The sequence below is a fragment of the Mus musculus genome, chromosome 4, assembly GCF_000001635.26.
Source record: "Mus musculus strain C57BL/6J chromosome 4, GRCm38.p6 C57BL/6J".
Classification (NCBI taxonomy): domain Eukaryota; kingdom Metazoa; phylum Chordata; class Mammalia; order Rodentia; family Muridae; genus Mus; species Mus musculus.
Window position 1 is genome coordinate 119,201,741 of NC_000070.6, and position 20,286 is coordinate 119,222,026.

The 20,286-nt window shown below is 48.7% G+C and overlaps 1 protein-coding gene across 5 annotated transcripts; it reads right to left on the bottom strand.

The window, feature by feature from the left end:
- Positions 1-3,271: 3,271 nt before the first annotated feature.
- On the bottom strand, positions 3,272-16,817 carry Tmem269 (transmembrane protein 269). Of its 5 annotated transcripts, NM_029198.3 has the most exons (7): positions 16,363-16,477; positions 15,372-15,443; positions 12,280-12,409; positions 9,135-9,232; positions 8,206-8,349; positions 7,477-7,680; positions 3,315-4,055 (listed from the first exon to the last, which is right to left on the bottom strand). In NM_029198.3, exons 2-7 carry the CDS (start codon positions 15,436-15,438, stop codon positions 3,934-3,936), a joined length of 765 nt encoding a protein of 254 aa, NP_083474.1. In that variant the 5' UTR covers positions 15,439-15,443; positions 16,363-16,477; the 3' UTR covers positions 3,315-3,933. The 5 variants fall into 5 exon arrangements, with proteins under 5 accessions (XP_030109728.1, XP_006503519.1, NP_083474.1 ...); XM_030253868.1 differs by lacking the exon at positions 12,280-12,409 and having other exon boundaries at positions 3,272-4,055; positions 16,363-16,817; XM_006503456.2 differs by lacking the exon at positions 8,206-8,349 and having other exon boundaries at positions 3,272-4,055; positions 7,477-7,677; positions 16,363-16,817.
- Between the last annotated feature and the right edge of the window lie 3,469 nt (positions 16,818-20,286).

Sequence of the window (20,286 nt, forward strand, 5' to 3'; positions counted from 1 at the left end):
AAGGAAGAGGAGGAAGGACGGGATCCAATGTCCGTGGGGACAGTGATGGTAGCTTTGCCTTTGGAATAAGGACAGCTCATTAGTTTCTCAAGGGGAAAGAATGTAGGAGTTGGTGGGTTTGGTAAGGCAGTATGGAGGTTCTTTGGGGAGCAAGAAGCAGGGTAACAGAGAAAGGGGAGGTGATGGAGGCTTGGAGAGGGTGTGAGACGGCAGTCTAGTTCTACAGAGAATGGAAGCACGGGCGACAGCTGGGCCGCAGTGAGGCTTCCCTGGGCATGCGCAGACACTAGACACCAAGCAGCGCTGGCCAGTGCTCTCCAGCCCTGGTTGGCTTTGGAGGGAGGCGCAGGAGATGGAGAGTCGTGAGGAAATGAACCAGGGCTTTGCTCAGCAGCTAAAGCCAAAGCAAAGAAGGACAGAGAGGTGCGGGTTCCCAGGGCACGGATTCTATCGACAGCGCGGCTCTGAGCCATGAGAAGTGAGAGCTGAGGTGTGGGCACACGCCTATCCTAGCACTTGGGAGCCTGAGGCAGGAGGACTGGGAGTTTAGGGCCAGCCTGGGCTACATAGTGAGACCCTGATTCGGTAAATGAGAGCTGGCCTGTGTCTAAGGCTCATGGGTTATGATTTCTGTGGTTGGAACTGAGCTAGAAGTGTCCTGGAAGGGAGCAGAGAGTAGAATGGCGGGAGCAGACGGAGGGTGGGGGGGGGGAGGCCATTCTTACTGGAATGACAGAACTAGGGAATTGCTACAAAAGGCTGAATAGGATGGAGAGCCAGGCCTTTGGAGTTTGCCAGGGGACTGGGAAGCCAGAGTTCTGGGTTATTCCTCGCTGAGAAGCGCCCATGTCAGGACTTGTCGGGTGACCTTGGGCAGGTCACTTGGCTTCATGTGCCTTCATGTCTTAAGGAAGGGGTGCTACTACTCTGCTTCACGTGAGTCGGTAAGATGGAAAGAACCACATCCGAAGTTCATCTGCCACACAGTAGGTGCTCAGAAAACAGCACGACTGTGCACTACCTCTGACCCGAGTCCCTGTAAACCTTAAAAGGTGCCCTTGCTCTCTAGAAGCTGTGGCGGCAACAAGGTAGTCTATGCATTGGGAGCCACTTCTCACTGTTTCTGCTGTGTCTGTGTGACAATGGACAGGGAGGACTGGGAACCCTCCCCTGTTAGCCTGTCCTTGCTTCGGTCTTTCCCTCCTTCCTTCTCCCACCCTTCCCTCTCTCCCTCCTTCCTCTCTACTCTCCCTCCCTTCTCTTCCTCCCTCCTTTCTTCCTTCCCTCTTTCCCCCTCAAAAAAAGCAGAAAGTATATTCCCTCCTACATGAGCAGGTGGTAGAAAAAAGAATTTGCCTACCTCTAATGTTGTTCTAGGCCCTGCTGATAACAGGGGTCCAGTACACACATAGATATATGCAACCTTTTACTCCCATTTGAGCTACTAGCCAGGGCTGAGGGGTGGGAAGCTAGGACCCCACCCCCTACACACACACACACACACACACACACACACACACACACACACACACACCCGTGACTGAGTGTGCTAACAGCAGCTCTGTAAGGGCAGGCCAGGTACTTGGTTTTCATCTTGGGGCTGCTGTACTACCAGGCCTGGAGTCAGGTTTCTGAAAGGGATGGTCAGACTCATCCCTTAGGAATCAAACGCCCATCACCCAGCTGCTTCTTAGGAGTAGAGGCATACAGTTGTCTCCGCCTCAGACACGGGTTTCAGGGGTGTCATTCCAATCAACATGTTCGCAGCGGTGTGTGCTACCAGGCCTGGCTACAACTAAAAAAATTTTTTAAATAGTTTTTCAAAGTTTAAAGAGTTGTTAAATTATTCCTTTTATCCATTCTTCACAATAGAGATCCAATTAAATGACAAATTCAAGAACCCAGGGGGGGAATTGGTAAAAACAACAACAACAACCTCGTTTATGAAGCCTGACAACCCAGAGACGTAAGTGGTGTTTATGACAATAAACTTTTGAACATTTCACCCTAAAAACAAAACAAAAACCTAAAGAAAATTACATATTACTTTATACCCTGCTGATCCCGTTGGAAAATGTTTGCGTGTTAGGAAGGAATTAAGCTCACAATTATAGACCTGAATTTTCCAAAACTCCAGTTTGCATGCGAAAGCCCACTTTTTAAAAAAATGTACTCATGGGGCTGGCGAGATGGCTCAGCAGGTAAGAACACTGACTGCTCTTCCGAAGGTCCTAAGTTCAAATCCCAGCAACCACATGGTGGCACACAACCATCTGTAATGAAACCTGACGCCCTCTTCTGGTGTGTCAGAAAACAGCTACAGCTTACTTATGTATAATAAATAATAAGTAAATCTTTGGGCCAAGCGAGCAGGGACTGAGCAAGCAGAGTTGACCTGACCAGAGCGAACAGAGGTCCTAAAATTCAATTCCCAACAACCACATGAAGGCTCACAACCATCTGTATCACTACAGTGTACTCACATACCATAAAATAAATCTTTTAAAAGCAGATGTACTCAAAGTATTTGCATGTATGTATGAGGAGGCCACAGAGGGTGTGGAACCCCTGATGGGGGCCACACATAGTTGGGCACTGACCTGTTGAGGCCGGAAACAAAGTTTAGCTCCTCTGTCACGAGGAGCCAGTGCTTTGAACTGCTGAGCTGCCTCTCTAGCCCCTCAAACACACATCCCCCTACTCTCACCCGGGCAACAGAACTTTTTCTTGAGGGGACAGGCACATCAGTTTATACTTCAAGGAAACCCAGTCGGAACCGCCCTAGCTTGTGCGTTTGTCTTCCTGTGGAGGAAGTAAGTCTTCCACGCTACAGATGAGGATGTGGGCTTATAGAGATTAAACATCTCAGTCAGGACCAGAAGACAGAAGCGGGAGGGTGCCGACACAGGATTCCACTCGGAGTAGAGGGAAATCACCACCATCTGGGTTCAGACCAGAGACCTGCCTAGGCTCCCTGACTTCATCATGTGCTCAGCGTGCTTTCATGGCGTCCTTTACCTCTGTCCCTGCGCAAAAGCCCAGGAGGAATCTCAGAAAACCTTCTCTCTAGGAACTAAGGCACTGAATGGTGAGCTGACAGCTGAGCCCCAGTTGTTCCACACACTCTGCTCCTTAGACGTCAAAGGCAGACGACTTGCAGAGGCGCTCTGGCGCCACTGTGTGGGAAATGGCAGAATTAGCCAACAGTCTTGATTCTCAAAGACAGACTCTCCCTTCTCCATAAGGTCAGGCTTTAGAATGCAATATCATCGCATGCAGTATTTCTTTCTTGTTTGCATTTTAAAGGACAAACTGGCATCTAAGTAGAGTTTAGTGTTTGAGAATTTAGAAAAGAAACATACAGAATGAGATCTTAGAAGCCAGATTCTTGGACTTTCTGTTGGTAGACAGCCATTGTTAGATTATTTAACATGGGGTTCCTGTCTCTCTTGTTGCTGCTTCTTCAGCTCTGTAAGGGACCTGTGAGTGACAGGGCATTGGGTAGAAGCCACTCGAATAAACCCCCTTTATTTATAGATAGACAGACAGATAGATAGTCGTCCTGGCATCTCTGCTCTTGACTAATACACAGAGTGATACTTTCAGGCTGCCAATCAATTTCTTTTGGAGATAGTCTCATGTGTCCAAGGCTGTGTTTGAGTTTCAGCCTAAAATTTACCTTGGAAACAAAAGTCTATCCTACATGACTGATTAAAGTATTATCCCAAAAGGAGTCTGAACCCTCAATAAGGAGAAAGAAGCAAAGGTTTCTGGGCCCACTGTGGGTTGATGTAATTCAAGACGAGAGTGCACCAAGCACAGGACAGCACAGGCATCTGGAAGCTTTCATGAGGACAGGCAGGTCTTGGTCCAGCATGCTAAGCGTAAAGCCCACAGAGCCAGCAGGAGTGGTGACATGATGGTTTCCTCTCACTAGGGCTTAATACGAACTCCTCTGCCCCACAGGGTTTCAGGGGAGAAGATGTAGGAGAGCGACCAGGTCAGGCAGTAAAAGGCGGTGAGCGGGAACGGAGAGAAAAACAGCAGGATAACACCTGGAAAGGAAACACAGACACTCAGCTTCGTGAAGTACCTCCCACAGCTCCTATCCAACCCCCCGGCCCTCACAGAGCTGAAGAGACAGCAACAAAGAGGCAGGAACGCCATGTGTAAGTTCAGTTTACTAAGAATATGGAAGCCCCTAACCGGAAGCTAATGCAATCTCAGGTCCATTCTATTGATCTCAGAGCAGAAGCCAGGTCCCGGCCAAGAATGAATCCAAGTTGACCAGAGCTCTTTTAATAGGAAAAAAAAAAAATTCCTAGTTATCTGGAGTTTAACATGCAATGTTAAATGCCTGAGACTGCTTACAGAGTGGTCTTAGCTCTCACACCAATAACAGAGAGGCTCACTGTGCCCAGACCGTGCAAGTACGTGGTCTGTGATGAACACCCACTTTCATTCTGGAGTCTGGATTTGGTCCCTGCTAGGCAGAGGGTGCCTATGTGAGTCTCTGATGACCTTCCCTAGAAGACAATGCTTCGTGTGAACGACCACAGTTCAGGGCTTTAGGAACTGAGTGTAACTCTCAGGTGCCACCTGGAGTGGACTCTGAACAGCTAGCATCTCCTTTCTGTGGTCACATCCCATGCACCCCCTGCTGATTTCAAACCACATCCTTCATTGGTGGGTTCGTTTTGTTTGTTTGTTTTGGGGTTTTGTTGTTTGGTTGTTTTGGGTTTTGTTATTTTAGTTGTTCAAGACGGTTTCTCTGATATAGTCCTGGCTGTCCTAGAACTGTCTCTGTAGACCAGGCTAGCCTACCATTCAAAGATCCAACTGCCTCTGCCTCCTGAGTGCTGGGATTAAAGGTGTGTGTCACCACATGGGGCCACATCCTTGTGTTCTAGCCAGTCTTAGCCATAAGTACCACAACATGCTGAGTCCTGAGGCCCCTCCAAGCAAATCACTGAACCTGGATGTATTCTCAGGTACTCCCAAGACAATCTAGATCTCAGATGAAACACGATCAGGCATCTGGCCTCCCTCGTGGTACATCTCCTCAGCACTAGACTCTGCTTTTCATCTTCCTCCTGTGACTTAGAATTCCATCTGCCTTTCTCATGGGAGACAGGGAAGTAACCTGCACAAAGGCCTAATTCAAGCCTAAGTCTGCCTGACCTTTAAAAACCAGACGTCCAGCCTCAGTTAACAAGAATACAGAGCATCAATAGTCTCATGACAGGATCTGAGGGAGCCCGAGCTGGCCTAAAACTTGCTATGTAGCTGAGGACAACTTTGGACCTCTGATCCTTCGGCCTCCACCTCCCAAGTGCTTAGATTACAGGTTTGTACCACCAGTATATGTAGTACTGGAGATCAAACCCAGGGATCTGTGCCTACTATGAGGGTGCTCTACCAACTGGGCTGCATCCCCAACCTGACCACAACATAGTCTGTAGATCGTGACAGGTGACCTAACCAAGGGTCACTTCTGGGGAAAAGAACTTGTTAAAGAGATATGCTAAAGTTTTGGAAAACTGCAATTGGAGAACAGTCATTGGTATGCTGAGGTAAGGAGGCAACGTTTAAAGCCAGACTGGTCCTTAAAATATAGACAGACAGACAGACAGACAGACAGACAGATAGCATTTACTCTCCAAAACTGGCCATGGGCCAGCTTCCCAAAGTCTGGAGCTCTGTAGGGAAGAAGGGTCTTCAGTCTAAGGTGACCCACTGTTCCCTAGGCAAACAGAATATTAACATCATCCACTATGAAATGTGCACAATACTGGCATTAATCGGTGTCAGGATCTGTGAGGTGCTGTTTCCTCCTTAACTCAGAGAGCGAAGAAACCCAGGAGTCTCGCACTAAGTGTGCGCTTTGTTCTGAGCAGAGGGGATCAACTCTAGGAGCTTAACCTCTGAGGAAAATACTGAGCTAGGAGAGGGAAGGTGGAAAAGATGGGGCCAGGAGTTGCCATTTACAGTCTAGGACCCTACCAGAGAATTACCTACCTTGTGGCCTCATTCAATCCCAGTGAGCCTGCAAGCTAGAAACTTGGGGCCTTTAATTATAGATGAAGGAGATTGAATTCAAAATGGTGAGGTATTAACACAAATCTATAAACAACCACGTGCATCTTCAACAGAGGTACATCCAGCTACACACCCAGACTCTTCACACCATTCTGCCATCTGGGCACAGGGGAGCAAGCTCCCAGAACTTGAACAAGGATATTGTACTAGTGCCACATGCGAAACAAATCTGAAGAAAACAGACCGTAACAACCCAGAGTGAATTCCCAGCAAAGGAACAATGGAAGAATGGCCGGCTCCCAGGGATGCTTGTCTGGCTCAAAGCACACACTCTAAAAGGAAAACGAATACTCCTTGCAAGAAACCCTAACTCAGAGCACCTCTGTGAACATCCCCCATGGCTGACGCCTACACCGCTGCTCCCACTGACCTGCCTCCCCCAGTGTCAAGTCTAGTTCCGGCACCTCTCTAGTTCAGCTGCTTCTCTCCATCCATCCATCACACCACCACCTCCCACCTGAACACTGGTGCACGATAGCCCAAGCAATGCCTGGAAGAGGCTGCCCTGACTGTATCACTCACCTGCTGTCTGGGTTCCACCCAAGGTGTCTTGTTTGCCTTTAGGATCAAATCTCAAATCCCACCCAGTCTGCCTACTTTACTAGCCTGAGTCTTTGTCACTGGCTTTCCACACAAGGACCAGCCACACTGCTCTACTAAGGCTTCAAGCACCTTCTCTGCATTCAGTCACTACAAGGCAGTATCCTCTTCCCAGACTGCCCTTCCTACCAATCCTTCAGATCTCACTTCAATATCCCTCCATACTGAATCGCCTGTCCTCTGAGAGCACCCTGTACTTTCCCAGGGCATCAAGACAAATGCCAGTTTGCAGTTACCTACTTATTTTTGGGACAGAGTTTCACTTTATAGCTCAGGCTGGCCTGGAACTCACTAAATCTTGAATTTGCAATGATCCTCCAGCCTCAGCATCCCAAGAACTGGAATTACAAACACAACCACTATACCCAGCTTTGTTTGTTTCCAATTCTTTTTTGTCATTTTTATTTGTGAGTTTGTTTTGGCTTTCTCCCTACCTGAGACAAGGACTATGCCTGGTTTACCAGACCGACTCCCAGTACCTGGCACATAGACGCATGCGCCCTAACACCACTGAGCTCATTAGCTTAGGTAGACATTATTGAGCACAGCCTAATTCTATGCACTGGAACTCAGAGCACAAAGAAAACAGTTCCCTATGCAGGTGAGTACATTTAGTATTTTCAGACATTAAACATAGGAAATGTTTGGATATTTGTTTTTGGAACCTGTTGGTAACAACAGATTCCGCAGTGAAAGACCCATGAGAGCAAATCACCGGGGGCAACGCTGTGGTGACACGGAGTGACCACAAAGATGGTGGCAGGTGTTTGAACTCACCTCCTATATAAACGATTTTTTTCCAGTTGTCTGAATCTAGGATTTCATCGTGTGGGTAGCAACTCTGGTCGATCATGAAGAGAATCATGAGTGAAGCCATGCAGCAGAGAATGAATGTATTGCCCTTAGTCAGAAGGCAGGTGGAGGCCAAAACACAGGAAGCATAGGGGCAGGGTAGGCCCTTGTATCCAGAGGTAGCTCCTCCTAGGGAAAGACCAAGGATCAACTGGCTCTAAGGGCACCTATTACTTTGGGTCTCCTCTCCATGAACTACCAAATTCCCTAAGTCCAGGAGTATGGAGGTCATTTGGTCATCCACAAGCAGATGTCAGACAGGTTTGGGTTTGTGTTGGTTTCTGGGGGACAGCAGGCTCCAAGTGGTCTACCAGGTGTGCCCACACCTTAAAGGGTCCTTGAAAAGCCAGGCTGGGCTGAGCGCTGGGTTTGCACCCCTTTCTGTGTGGCCTTAGGAAAGCAGCTGCACTCATTTTAGCACAGCTTCTCTTGTTTGGGGAACTGGTGTGAAGCAAGGCTCCATACACAGATAACACCAGAGAGATGGAGCTGCCGGAGAAGCAAGGACCTGTGTCTCCCAGACCAGGGCTCTGCCAGTACAGCCCTTAACCTCCCCCAGGCTCATGCAGAGGAAGAGGAGTCCATAAGTGACCCCTGGGTTCTCCTGCCCCTTGATCCCCGCCATAGTCCTAAGATGGATTGGATTGCACTCACCAGTTGAATAAAAACACATGCGGAAAGAAGTGGTTAGCACATAGATGATGGCCAGGAACCCATTCAGAGGCCCATCCACGCCCAGCAGCAGAGCCGAGGCCAGGCCAAAGGTGGTGAAGATGGCAAAATCATTCAGTTCGAGTCCTGCTTTGGAGGACAAGGTTAACGCACAGGTGTGTGGTCTACACCCTAGCCTCACCTGGAGTGGTGACAGTTTGGAGTACTGGGCTCTCAGAGGGCAGTAGCTACCCCCTTAAGGTGGCTTGGAGGTCAAAACCTGGGCCACCCCTAGGCTTTGCCTCTGTTGGTCCTTGTCATTCAACATGCAAGGCTTAGCACACACATTCACAAGCCTTAGCACCTTTTTCAGGCAAAATCTTAGGTGGAACCTTTCCAGATATTTTGGCCCAGCTGTTTTGCTGGGGATTGCTTCTCATCTCATTGGCTCTCACCATCCTCTTCACTAAGAGAATGAAAGAGGACACACTTCACTTAGAATGAAGGCGATCCCCAACAAACACTGGGAAAGCAAGAAAGGATAAACAGCAAAGAAATTGCCTGGGTAAGTAAGAGTGAGATCTTACCTTATAAAACTCACAATAATCTTTATAATGTGCTATGATGTGTAAAAACAAAACCTTCAGCAAACTAGCATAAATTAAAAGAAGAGTAAATGGAATTAAAACAGAGAGGCAAAGAAGATAGGAACTGAACACCAGGGCAGGGACAAGACAAAGATGGGGAAGAGAACCAGCCCAGAGAATGGATCTAGGGTGCAAGACAGCAGGACTATTTTCTGCTATTCACATGGGCATGTGCACAATTGGGAGTAACTGAAAAAGGCCTGCCTGATGTCAGAGGGTGGGTGGTAACTGGAGATGGACACTCCCCATGGTAGGGATGAGAGCGGGCCTGAGGTCTAGACTCACCCAGTTTGTGTGGGATGTTGAGGTGTTTGGTCATCGTTCCTATTGCAATGTCTAACAGGAAGCTGATCAGAAGCATCCAGGAAGCACAGTAGGATTTCCTAGAGGGCAGGCCAACAGGGCAGCCTCTTGTAGTGCCAGTTGGACAAGTCCCCCACTCAATTCCCACTCTCCACAACCCCTACCACACACACACATACACATACCTGCACACACACACACACACACACACACACACACACACACATACCCGCACACACACACACATACACACATACACACATACACACACACATACACACACACATACCCGCACACACACACACATACACACACAGCCCTTCTGGATACTGTACTTTAAATGTTTCACACACACCCTCATACATGGCTCCATCCCTCCCCCCCAAACTCCCAGCACATGGTGGCTTCATGTCCCCCTCCCCACAATAATCACCAAAATCCCCCAACCTTAAGCCCCACGAGTACTTGACGGCATGGGCTCCTTCCTATTTCTTCCTGCAGCCTCTACCACCTCCCCACTGACTTTTCAGCTAAATCACTAGGTGTCTCTCTAGGTTTTTTTCCCCTCCATTTGTGAAATGAAGGACTTGTTATAAGCGGCTTCCTCTCCTTTCTTGCATCTGTAGTAGTTTAGGTGAGAATGCCCCCTACCCTCTCCCACCCATTGGTGGAACTGTTTGGGAGGGTTAGGAGGCGTGGCTTTGTTGGAGGAGATGTGTCACAGGGACAGACTTTGAAGCTTCAGAAGACTCCAGCCACTCCCAGTGCCCCTCTCTCTGCCTCCGGCTTTCTAATCAAGATGTGAGCTCTTAGCGGTTTCTCCCCCATGCCTTTGCTCTGCCATCTCTAGTCCTATGTAAGCCCACCTAAATGCTTTGTTTTATAAGGCATTTTGTCACAGCAATAGGAAAAGTAACTAAGACACCTGTTCCTCAGGAGCCAGCCACCATATTTTTTGAGACAGGGTCTCTCACTGGGACCTGGGGCTCACTGGTTTGGTAAGGCTGGAAGGCCAGTGGGCCCCATAGATTCTCCTGTCTCCTCCTCTCCAGCACTGGAGTCTGAGTGCACGCCACCATGCCTGGTTTTCTTACCTGATGCTAAGAACTGAACTCAAGCCCTCACGCTTGGGCCACAAGCACTTACTTTATCAACTGAGCTCTCTCCCCAACCCCTGGTCTTGAACCCTGGATCCTCCTGCCTCCACCTCCTTAGTGCTGAGGTTACAAGCGTTATGTCACCACACCTGGCTAAATTCTAACTTTCCTAATTAACAATCTGGTGCTTATTTTTTCCAGTCCTGGAGACTGAAGCTTGGGCCTCACACACTGTAGGCAAGTGCGCTCCCATGAGTAATCTCAGCTCAGGGTTTGTACATCCTTTCCCCTTCTGAGCTTCAGTTCAATTCCATTTGACCCGACATCACCTTCTGTATGACTTCTGCTCTTTTATATGTCTTAGTGAAGTCTCCAGGGTGGCCTGAGACTAGAGTACAGTCAGCTGTTCTTGGACAGAGCGTCTGCAGGCGTCAGTTCATCAGACACTGGGTGTGCTACCCAGCTTGATGTGTTCGATGATTTTCTAGGATGACTGATAGGGGATGGCTTCTCAACTTTGGTTTAGACCCATTGGTGTCTCCCAAAGTTCTCTTGAGTTTGATGTGTGGTAAGGATCTATCAGTATCTCCTACTCTAGAATCGGATGCTGGCGCTACTCTAAGTGACTTCCCAGTCTTCTCTAGCCCCCACATTCTCCACTGCATCTTGTCCATCACATGGTCCCAAGCCCCTCTGTTAATAGCCATGCAATCCAAAGCAAGCCTGCCCACAGAGGTTCACTGCCAAGTCTGCACTGGATTACAATGCTTAGATGACCCAGCAGAACCAAGGGAGCCTGACCTCGGCCACCCCCAAATGGCTTCAGCATTTGTTTAGCCCAGAGCTGAGTATCAAAAGGGGCCTGAGGCTAAATGAAGATACAGAACCTACAATTGTAACACAAAACTACCCTTGAAGGGGATTTGGTTCAACTGAGTTTTCCCTGCCACAGATGTGCATTCTCCCACTATATTAGACTCTAAAACTCCAAATTTATGAATGAAAAACAGATACAGAAAGAATCAAGTCCATATCAGGAGTACATCACAAAGGGGTTTCTTTAAAGAGCTGATTTATCAAAGCTCTCAAAATAGAATCCAACTTATGGGAACATAAATTGTTCCTGCTTTCTTGGTGGCACTAGTGTGACAGAAGTTCCAGAACAGTGCTCATATCAGACAGACGAAGCATATATTCTGATTTGAGAACCAGAAAATATGAACACAGCCAAGTGGGGTGGCTCACACCTACAGTCCCAGTGCTCAGGCAAGTGGGGTGGCTCACACCTAACAGTCCCAGCACTCAGGAGGTTGAAGCAGAAGGATCAGAAGTCCCAGGACAGTCTAAGGTACATAGTGAGTTTAATACCATCCTCAGCTACTTTGGAGAAGAGAGAGGATGGTGGGGGGAAGGGAGGAAGAGAAGAGAGGGAGAGAAAGAGAGAATGGCCATGAGTACTACTATGCATCTTTTCCCCCTCCTATAAGCCTTTTGTTTGTTTGTTTTGTTTTGTTTTTCAAGACAGGGTTTTTCTGATTAGTCCTGGCTGTCCTGGAACTCACTCTGTAGACCAGGCTGGCCTTGAACTCAGAAATCTGCCTGCCTCTGCCTCCTAAGTGCTGGGATTAAAGGCATGTGCCACCACTGCCTGGCCTACAAACCATTCTTAACTTCTCTAGCTGAAGGAACAAGAACAATTATAATATAAACTCCTCATGCCATGTGGAGATCGAGGCTCGGATGTAAACTAGCTCAAGTCACATACCAGATTGTAGTAACAGGAAGGCTGGGATCCTGGTCCCTGAATTTGAAGCCGTGTGTGAGTGCGTGCATGCATGCATGTGTGTGTACCTGCGTGTGTGTATGTGTGTGAGTGTGTGTGTATGTATGTGTGCGTGTGCGTGTGTGTGTGTTTGCTGTTCTCATCCCTGAGTTTATCCTTTGCCACACTGGTCTCTAGAGCCTGTACCTGATTCCTCATGCCACAGGCTCTAGCTTTAGACTAAGAGCAGGCAGTGCCCCAGGCCTACCTGCTGAAGCTGCAGAAGATGGAGAAGAGCCCCAGGATCATGTTGGCCAGGGCCAAGGCATTAATAATGTCTTTCCAGGAAAATTCAGTCATCTGAGAACCGATCTGCTCATGTTTCATGATGTGATGACCTGTGGCCCAGGAGAGAGGTGCACAGGGCTCTCAAGGTCAAAGGGTCTCCAGAGAGGCTCCCAGAGACCCCCAAATGATAACTGCACCCTCGTGACACTCTGTCTCACCAACTGGACCAAGAGGACAAATTAGCAAGGAGACACTAGAGTTAAAGACAAGGTTTAGAAAACCATTCATCTTAGCTGTGGCCAGATGAACTTGTGTGGACATCTATCCCCCTTGCCCTGGCCCCACAGGAGCCTTTCTGATACCTCAAAGGTCTCTATCTGAGATGGAACCTTGTCATAGACTAATGGCTGACTTGAGAGAAGCTATACCCACTCTGTCAGAGACCTCGGGGATTCCACAACACTGGTTCCATCTCCAATAGAGAAGGAAATCAACTTCTCAGAATGGATGTGGATGCCACTCAGTGGCTCCCCAGCACTTTCCTGTGTGTCCTCACCTCTGGTCTGGGCCAGCAGAGAGCATGCACTCTGTCTTCCCCCATTTAATGAGTGAGGAAGCTCAAGTTCAGCAACTTGGAGAAATCTGTTCAAAGTCGTACACTAAGTGAGTAGAACCGAATCCCAGCTGCTTGGTCCCCAACTTGCTGCCGTTCCTGCTGGGAGCCAAGGCTCCAGCAGGAGGAGATCTGGGGGCTAGGACTGAGGAGTTCACCGGGACAGCTTTACCAGACAGCCTCTGCATGTTGGGGCAGGCCATGTCCAGGCCTTTGACCACCCGTCATGACATCTCTCACAGCAGCAGGGAACCAACTGGCCTATCCATCTTCACAACCAGTCTTGGCTGTTTTTATACTATGTCCAAACAAATGTTCCCTTTACACATGAACTGCTTGTATCCTCTCTGAGCCAGGCAATCTCCACTACTATGGGTAAACACATCATATCAGTCACACACGGTGACCCTACCCCTGAGTGATATGAGTTAATTCTCGTTCTCATGTCCACTCTCTCTTCAATTCTTCCCTCATTTTGAGGCTCAGGCCTCCAGATAGCCCCTCTGGACAGTTCCAGATCTTATGGCCTGAGCAAGAACTGAGACAATGCCAGATGTGGCAGTGCACACCTTTAATCCCAGCTCCTGGGAGGCAGAGGCAGGCAGATCTGAGTTCAAGACCAGCCTGGTCTATAGAGTGAGTTCCAGGACAGATAGACAGAGCTACACATTAAACCCTGTCTCAAAAACAAACAAAGCAAAACATTTAAAGCATTGAGACAAACTTTGTTTTGTTTTGTTTCAAGAAACCCTGCCACAAAGCTGTCCAAAGCTGTGAGGGGCTGGACTTGGGTCAGGGACTGGAGGCATCACTGAAGGGCTGGCTATTTCCATAGGCAGCCTTAGTCACCAAAATAATCAGGAGCTGTGTGACCACAACCCTCAGGACTAACACCTAAGACAGGAAAAAATGAAAGCCTCAGAATGCTTTGAGGGAAGGGGAGATGGGCTGGCTGTACCATCCCACTCCATGAAGCTACACAGCCATCTCTCCTACCTCAAGACCAACCCCAACAGGACAGGATACATCAGTTCCTGAACCAGGTACCACCCACTTACCATCTCCTAGAAGAACAGCATCCCTGGGTCTCTGCCTCTCAGGGCAGATCAGCAAATGCCTAGTCTCCCAACAACCAGACATTGCCCCATCTCACCGCCTCAAGGATATTTTAGTCTTAATGATTAACCATCTACTGTCTATCCTGTTCACAAACCACTTGGACACCTGGGATTCCTACTGGCCCTGTGAGCTCAGTCTGGCAAGGGTTATCACCCCTGCTTATACATCCCAAGGAAGGCAAACACGACGGAAAGGGGAGAGCCTCAGAAGAGGTCACTCTGAAGTTCCAGGCGGAGACTCAGCTCTGCCTTGAGTGTTCATCCCTCTGCACTTTGCCATCTACCAACAGACAGGGCAGGAAGGCGCCCATACTCTCTGACTAGTCAGAGTTGAGAGAACCTTTATTGCCATCAAATAATGTATAGCCAGTCTCTCTGTCTACAACAGTAGTTCTCAACCTGTGGGTTGTGACCCCTTTGGGGTTGAATGACTCTTTCACGGGGGTCACATATCAGATATCCTAAATACCAGATATTTACATTACAATTCATAACAGCAACAAAATTATAGTTATGAAGTAGCAAGGAAAATAATTTTATGGTTGGGGTTCACCACAAGATGAGGAACCGTATGTATTAAAGGGCAGTAGCACTAGGAAGGCTGAGAATCCCTGGTCTACAGAAATGAGGCACAAGCCTGTGTTCATAAGCATTCACAGTGGCCCCCTATTTTACAGATGAGAGAGCAAGGCTTCCAAGTGGAAAGGACTTGTCTCAGCAAACACTGGAGCCCTCATTTGTACTGAGTCTACTCTTTCTCAGTTAAATACTATTTGGGGGGGAGCATACATGGGTCCCAGGAGTAAAAGGAAGGGGCTAGGGATAAGAAGGGCTGCTCAAGTCCACAGAAATGGAGAGCAGTCTCCTCACTCCTACAGCAGACACGGGTTAGCAGCAGGTCTGACGGATGGTCCCGTGGACACACAGATGTCTGTGAATTGATCTCTCAACGAATAGTCAGGCAGAGGATGCAAGGTAGCATGGGAGAAGAGACGTGCCTCGCCACGGGAGCACAGGCTGGGGTCGCCCTGCCTGGGGGAGGCTCAGAGGAGGGAAACAGCTGAAGCTGGTTGGTGCCCTGCCCTGAGGGAGTAGATTTGGTCATATGCCAGCTTCTTGAATTCCTCAGTCTAGAGTCCTGGCCCACACCAGCCCTGCCAAGCTTTCCAGCTCCCACTCTCCAGCCCCACTGAAACCCCTCTCTTGGGTACTTCCTTGGGTCTTTGATTGGTCCTCTCTGAGGAGCCTTGTGATGCCTGCAGACCTTGTAAGTGCTCTCATCTTGGAAGACGTCTCGTGCTCACTGTGTAAAACATGGTGTTCTTTACTGACTTTGCCTACCTTGTCTTCCTTTTTTCCTAGAGAGGATGCAACTTGAGTGCAGATTGGGGTCTCCTGTGCCAAGCATGAGGCCTGACAATAAAAGTGCTCTATGTTAGTTCATATAGTACACCACTTAGGCCCTCTTGCTGCACTGGCTCTAAAGCCATTGTAGATGAAGCCCCTTCAGCACACCAGGCAACTGCTCAGCCCTTATCATTTATTCATCTCATCTTCCAGTCCCTCCCTGTGCCATGCTTTGCGTATTTGGGTAAGTAGAACAAGATCCATGTGCCAACTTCGGATGATACAGTCTTGATGGAATGTCAGGCTCTTGAGAAGACATGTGTTATGTGCGACTAGGCATGTTCCAGCCTCCCTGGGTATACCAGGAAGCAAAGACCGAGTCTGGGGCAACCAAGGAGAAGGGAGAATTTCACCCATGTGGTGACATTTACCAGGATGGATGGATGGATGGGTGTGATTGCCAAAGAGAATTAGAAATACAGCAAGTCTTAGTTCCCAAGACATGGGAGACTGGAGGTAAAGTTGGGGAAGTCTGAGCTGGGGCCCTCCCAGAGGTGACTGTGGGCCCACCCCATGTGGGAATAAAATGGATTGGGGAGGAACGGAAGCTGTGGGTGAGAACCTGCCCCAGCGGGACCTGGGAGCTCTCATGACTGTGGATTTCTAGACCGTGAACTGAGGGATGACGAGCATTCCTCAGGCAGCATGAGAGGCCGCTGAGAATGAAGCTGTACTTTCCAGCAGTGGTGTCTCTTGTCCTTCCTCATCGCACACACTGTCACCCCTTCCCCAGAGGCCAGAGGCCAGCTCCTGCACAGACCTGGCCTCTTGAGAACAGGACACACTAGTCTCTCGCCAGCCTCCCGCAGGTTGTCCGGGTAACCCGGTTAAACGCAATTTTGTCAGATGAGGAGGCACTGGCTGGCCTGATGTCCCTGTCTCTCTTTCTCACCCCACCTTCTCTATGTCAGTGGGGAATGCTTACCTGGGGATCAAACATTCCTAGGTGATGCTGAGGCTTTCCCGCTGCCTTTTGAGGCAGAGGGTTCAGCCCAGATGAGGGTGCATCGATGCGGGTCCAGCCTCTTAACCTGGCTCTTAGCTCACAATCCAGAGGACAGGGGAGGGGCTGCAGAGTCTTTGGACAGAGGCACCAGGCCTTCAATTGACAGCTCTTGCGGTGGGCGGCAAGAGGCGGAGCATGGAGGATTCTTAGGGGAGGGGCCTGCTTTCTCCACCCACTTGGACCTGGATAGAGCCACCCTGGGCTCACCGCGGGCTTCTGCTACGTGCAGACTTCTGCTGCTGAGTGCCTGAGGTTAGAGATCAGCGGGGAGTGAGGTGAAGACTGTAAAAAGCAGGCTGGGATCAACATCGTGAGGAGCCCCTGAGTGTCAGCTCCAAGCAGGTAGGGCCTTATATAGGCCCGGGTTTTTGTACCTAAAAGGTGGTATAAATATATAGTAATATTTCTCAGGGAGATGAAGATCTGAGGAAGTAAGGCCCCAAGATGAAGACAATGTTTTTTAAGTCATGTTCTTTCAGAAAGTCACTGTAAAGGACAGAAGTAAGATGGAGGCTATATCAGGGAATGGAGAGGCAGCCAGTGTGAGAGGAATCGCAAGAGGGAGGGAGGCCCTGAGCAAGGATGAAAGCCTTCCAGAAGGTTCTAGATGGAGCAGTTGAATGGATAGTATGCTATAGAAGACTCACCTTCCCCCACCTCCAGCCCCCTGACAGGGTTTCTCTGTGTAGCCCTGGCTGTCTTGAAACTTGCTCTGTAGACCAGACTGGCCTCAAACTCTAGAGATCTACCTGTCTCTGTCCCCCAAGTGCTGGGATTAAAGGCATGGACCACCACACGGGTCAGTAAACCCTTTTTGTTTCATTCTTGTTTTAAGACACGGCCCCACTGTAGACCAGGCTGACAAACTATGTAGCTGAGGCTAGCCTTGAATTCATGTGATCCTCTTGCCTCAGTCTCCCAAGTACTGAAGGGTGTGAAGCACCACCCATAACCTTAGAAAACAACAGTACTGGATAATATTCTAGGTAGGGTCCACCCTCAGCTGTCCCACATCCACGCCACACTGAGGCTAAATTGAAGCAGCAACAGTATCCAGGACCCAGAGAATATGCAACAGAAAGGGTGGAGCTACAAGGCCATGTGACACCACAATCAGCAAGGGAGAAGGCATCTAGCATGAGCCCAGAGGCCATCTGACGACACAATGGGCTGAGGCTGTGCACAGGGTCTACCTGGGCCTTAGACTGACCTTGCCACATATCCAGCCTTGTTCTACTCAAGGAAATGGTGGATTTAATAGTTCATCTACTGTCAACGCCACCACTCGTCATCAGTGGACCTGAGATGAGTATATGGCTTTATTATAAGTACTTGTTCAGTGTGTTCAAAGGCCCCTGACTTAACTGCCAGCACCTATCATTAAAATAAGAACTTGCAGAGCTCTGAGAAGAATCTAACACTGAAGTCTGTAGAGATAGTCTCTTGTGCACTGTACGGAAGCCTCACCTGTCAATAAAAAAGCCTATAAGGTGGGACATCCAGCAAGGATCCTGGAAGATAGTCGGGCACGGTAGATTTGCCCCAAACACAGAAGATGGTCATATGCAACTGCAGACCAGGTAACCAGCCACATGATATGACGAAGACTAGAATAAACATGTCATTAAGTCATGAGCTAGTCGGGGAACAAGCAAAACTTTTGGCCGAGGTATTTATTCATGAAATATTAAGTCTCAGAGTCATTATTTCTGTGAACAAAGTGAGTGGACAGGTGGAAAAACATCAAGTTACAGATGGATTTAACAACAGAAGTCGGACATGGGTGTCTGAAAACTAAAGAATTGGTTGGGGCCAAGAGTACGCTACAAATGCAGCCAACACCAAACCACTGCCCTCTACTGTCTCCATGGAGGCTCACACAGAGCCTTGGGATGTGTTAAAGGATGTTGCTAATGGTCTCCATGGTGACACTCAAGTGTAGGGAAGGAATCGAGGAGGCCTACAGGAATCTACTGCCTAAGGTTGAGACATAGGTGAACTGAACCAAGAAAAAAGGGTGGAAGTGATGAGGGATTAGACCTGGCTGTGTGCTGTGTTCTGAGGGCAGGGCCGACTGGGGTTAGACCTGGCTGTGTGCTGTGTTCTGAGGGCAGGGCCGACTGGGGTTAGACCTGGCTGTGTGCTGTTCTGAGGGCAGGGCCGACTGGGGTTAGACCTGGCTGTGTGCTGTTCTGAGGGCAGGGCCGACTGGGGTTAGACCTGGCTGTGTGCTGTTCTGAGGGCAGGGCCGACTGGGGTTAGACCTGGCTGTGTGCTGTAGGATGCTTAGTGTTTCTGAGCTAAGTAACAGTGTGAGACAGACGATGACGAGAACACAGAGGATGTGAAATGTTTCGGGGGCAAATTCAGAGTTATTTTAGACATACTAAGTTTGTAATGAATGAGCCAAGTAGTATTTGTATGTCAAATACAGACACAGGTCAAACATGCATTAACTTGAGTACAGGTCAGAGCTAGAAATATGTATGAGTTAGCAGCTCAGGGAGGCTAAAACCCTGGGAGTGGGTTGGAGCATGCAGGAGAGAGTGCCAAGACACTGACCCTGGAAGAGCTTTGGATTCAGAAAGGGTGAAGTGGGAGAGATGAGGATAGAACATCCTAATCAAGATGTGGACAAATGCATTCAAGTAGTGAGTGACCCATCAATCAAATCTGCTCATGACGGTACAAGTCCCATTTCTCCAGGCACTCAGTGGCTCCTTCCTCCCAACTCCAGAAGCAAACTTTACCTTCTGCAGACACATTTCACATGGGCTTTAATGCCAGACACATGGGCTCAGTTGCTTAGGAATAGTATACTTCTCTGGCCTTGGCTAACCTCCGCTCTGTGCCAATCACTAACACTAAGTGAGCCACTCCCACAGTAGCTCATTCTCACCCTGCTTTATTTATTTGATTTTGGAGGCTGGGTGTGTACACATTCTTAGAAAGGCTGTGCGCCTTGTGTTTTTGAAACAGGGTCTCTCTTTGGAGCCTGGGACTCACCAACTACACTAGGCTGGCCAGTGAACTCTGCCCTACCAACTCTGAGGTTACAAGCATGGAAGACCAGGTTTAAATGTGGGTGCTGAGGGTCAAACTCAGGTCTTGTTTATGCAGCAAGTATTTTACTGCCTATCTCCCCAGCAACCACCACCACTGCCACAGACACACCTTTTTTTTTTTTTTTTTGAGACACAGTCTCTCTTGCTGGCCTGAAACTGGCATCCAGACTTCTGCCTCAGCTTTCCAGGTGCAGTACAGGTGTGCACTGGAGACCGGCACCCCACACTAGCCATACTCACTTTGTATGCCACTCTGTAGAGCTCTAGAACTATCTGCTAAGACTTGACCGAGGTAGTATGACCGAGGTAACACATGGATGGAGGTAGATATGACATGTTATGGCTTGCCCCAAAGCAAACACAGTTTTGTTTAAACCCAACCTTACCACTGCTATCTGAATAGCCACGAGCCACTTTCTGAACTGAAAATGCTCCCACTCAGACCTCCTGGGTGATGGACCACATGGAGATTAAAATCAGATTAAGGGGACATTAGATCGAATAAAAAGTTCCCTAGACACACTATCTCCTTACCTATAGACCGAATAACTTGGAAAGGTAAATACAAAGTTAGGCCTCCTCCTCGGTCCTAGGGGTGGAAAGGGGGCTCTGTCAGTGGTTACATCCAGTGAGCCCGGCAGAGCCAGCAAGGTTGATTCTTTTTTTTTTTTTTTTAAGATTTATTTATTATTATATCTAAGTACACTGTAGCTGTCTTCAGATGCACCAGAAGAGGGCATCAGATCTCATTACGGATGGTTGTTAGCCACCATGTGGT

Excerpts from the sequence above, each read along its gene's own strand:
- Tmem269 (NM_029198.3), bottom strand. The coding sequence starts at position 15,438 with ATGCTTGGCACAGGAGACCCCAATCTGCACTCAAGTTGCATCCTCTCT. Across the intron at positions 8,350-9,134 it reads CAACATCCCACACAAACTGG|GACTCGAACTGAATGATTTT; the intron begins GTGAGTCTAGAC and ends CCTCCAAAGCAG. Across the intron at positions 4,056-7,476 it reads AAAAATCGTTTATATAGGAG|GTGTTATCCTGCTGTTTTTC; the intron begins GTGAGTTCAAAC and ends TTTCCTTTCCAG.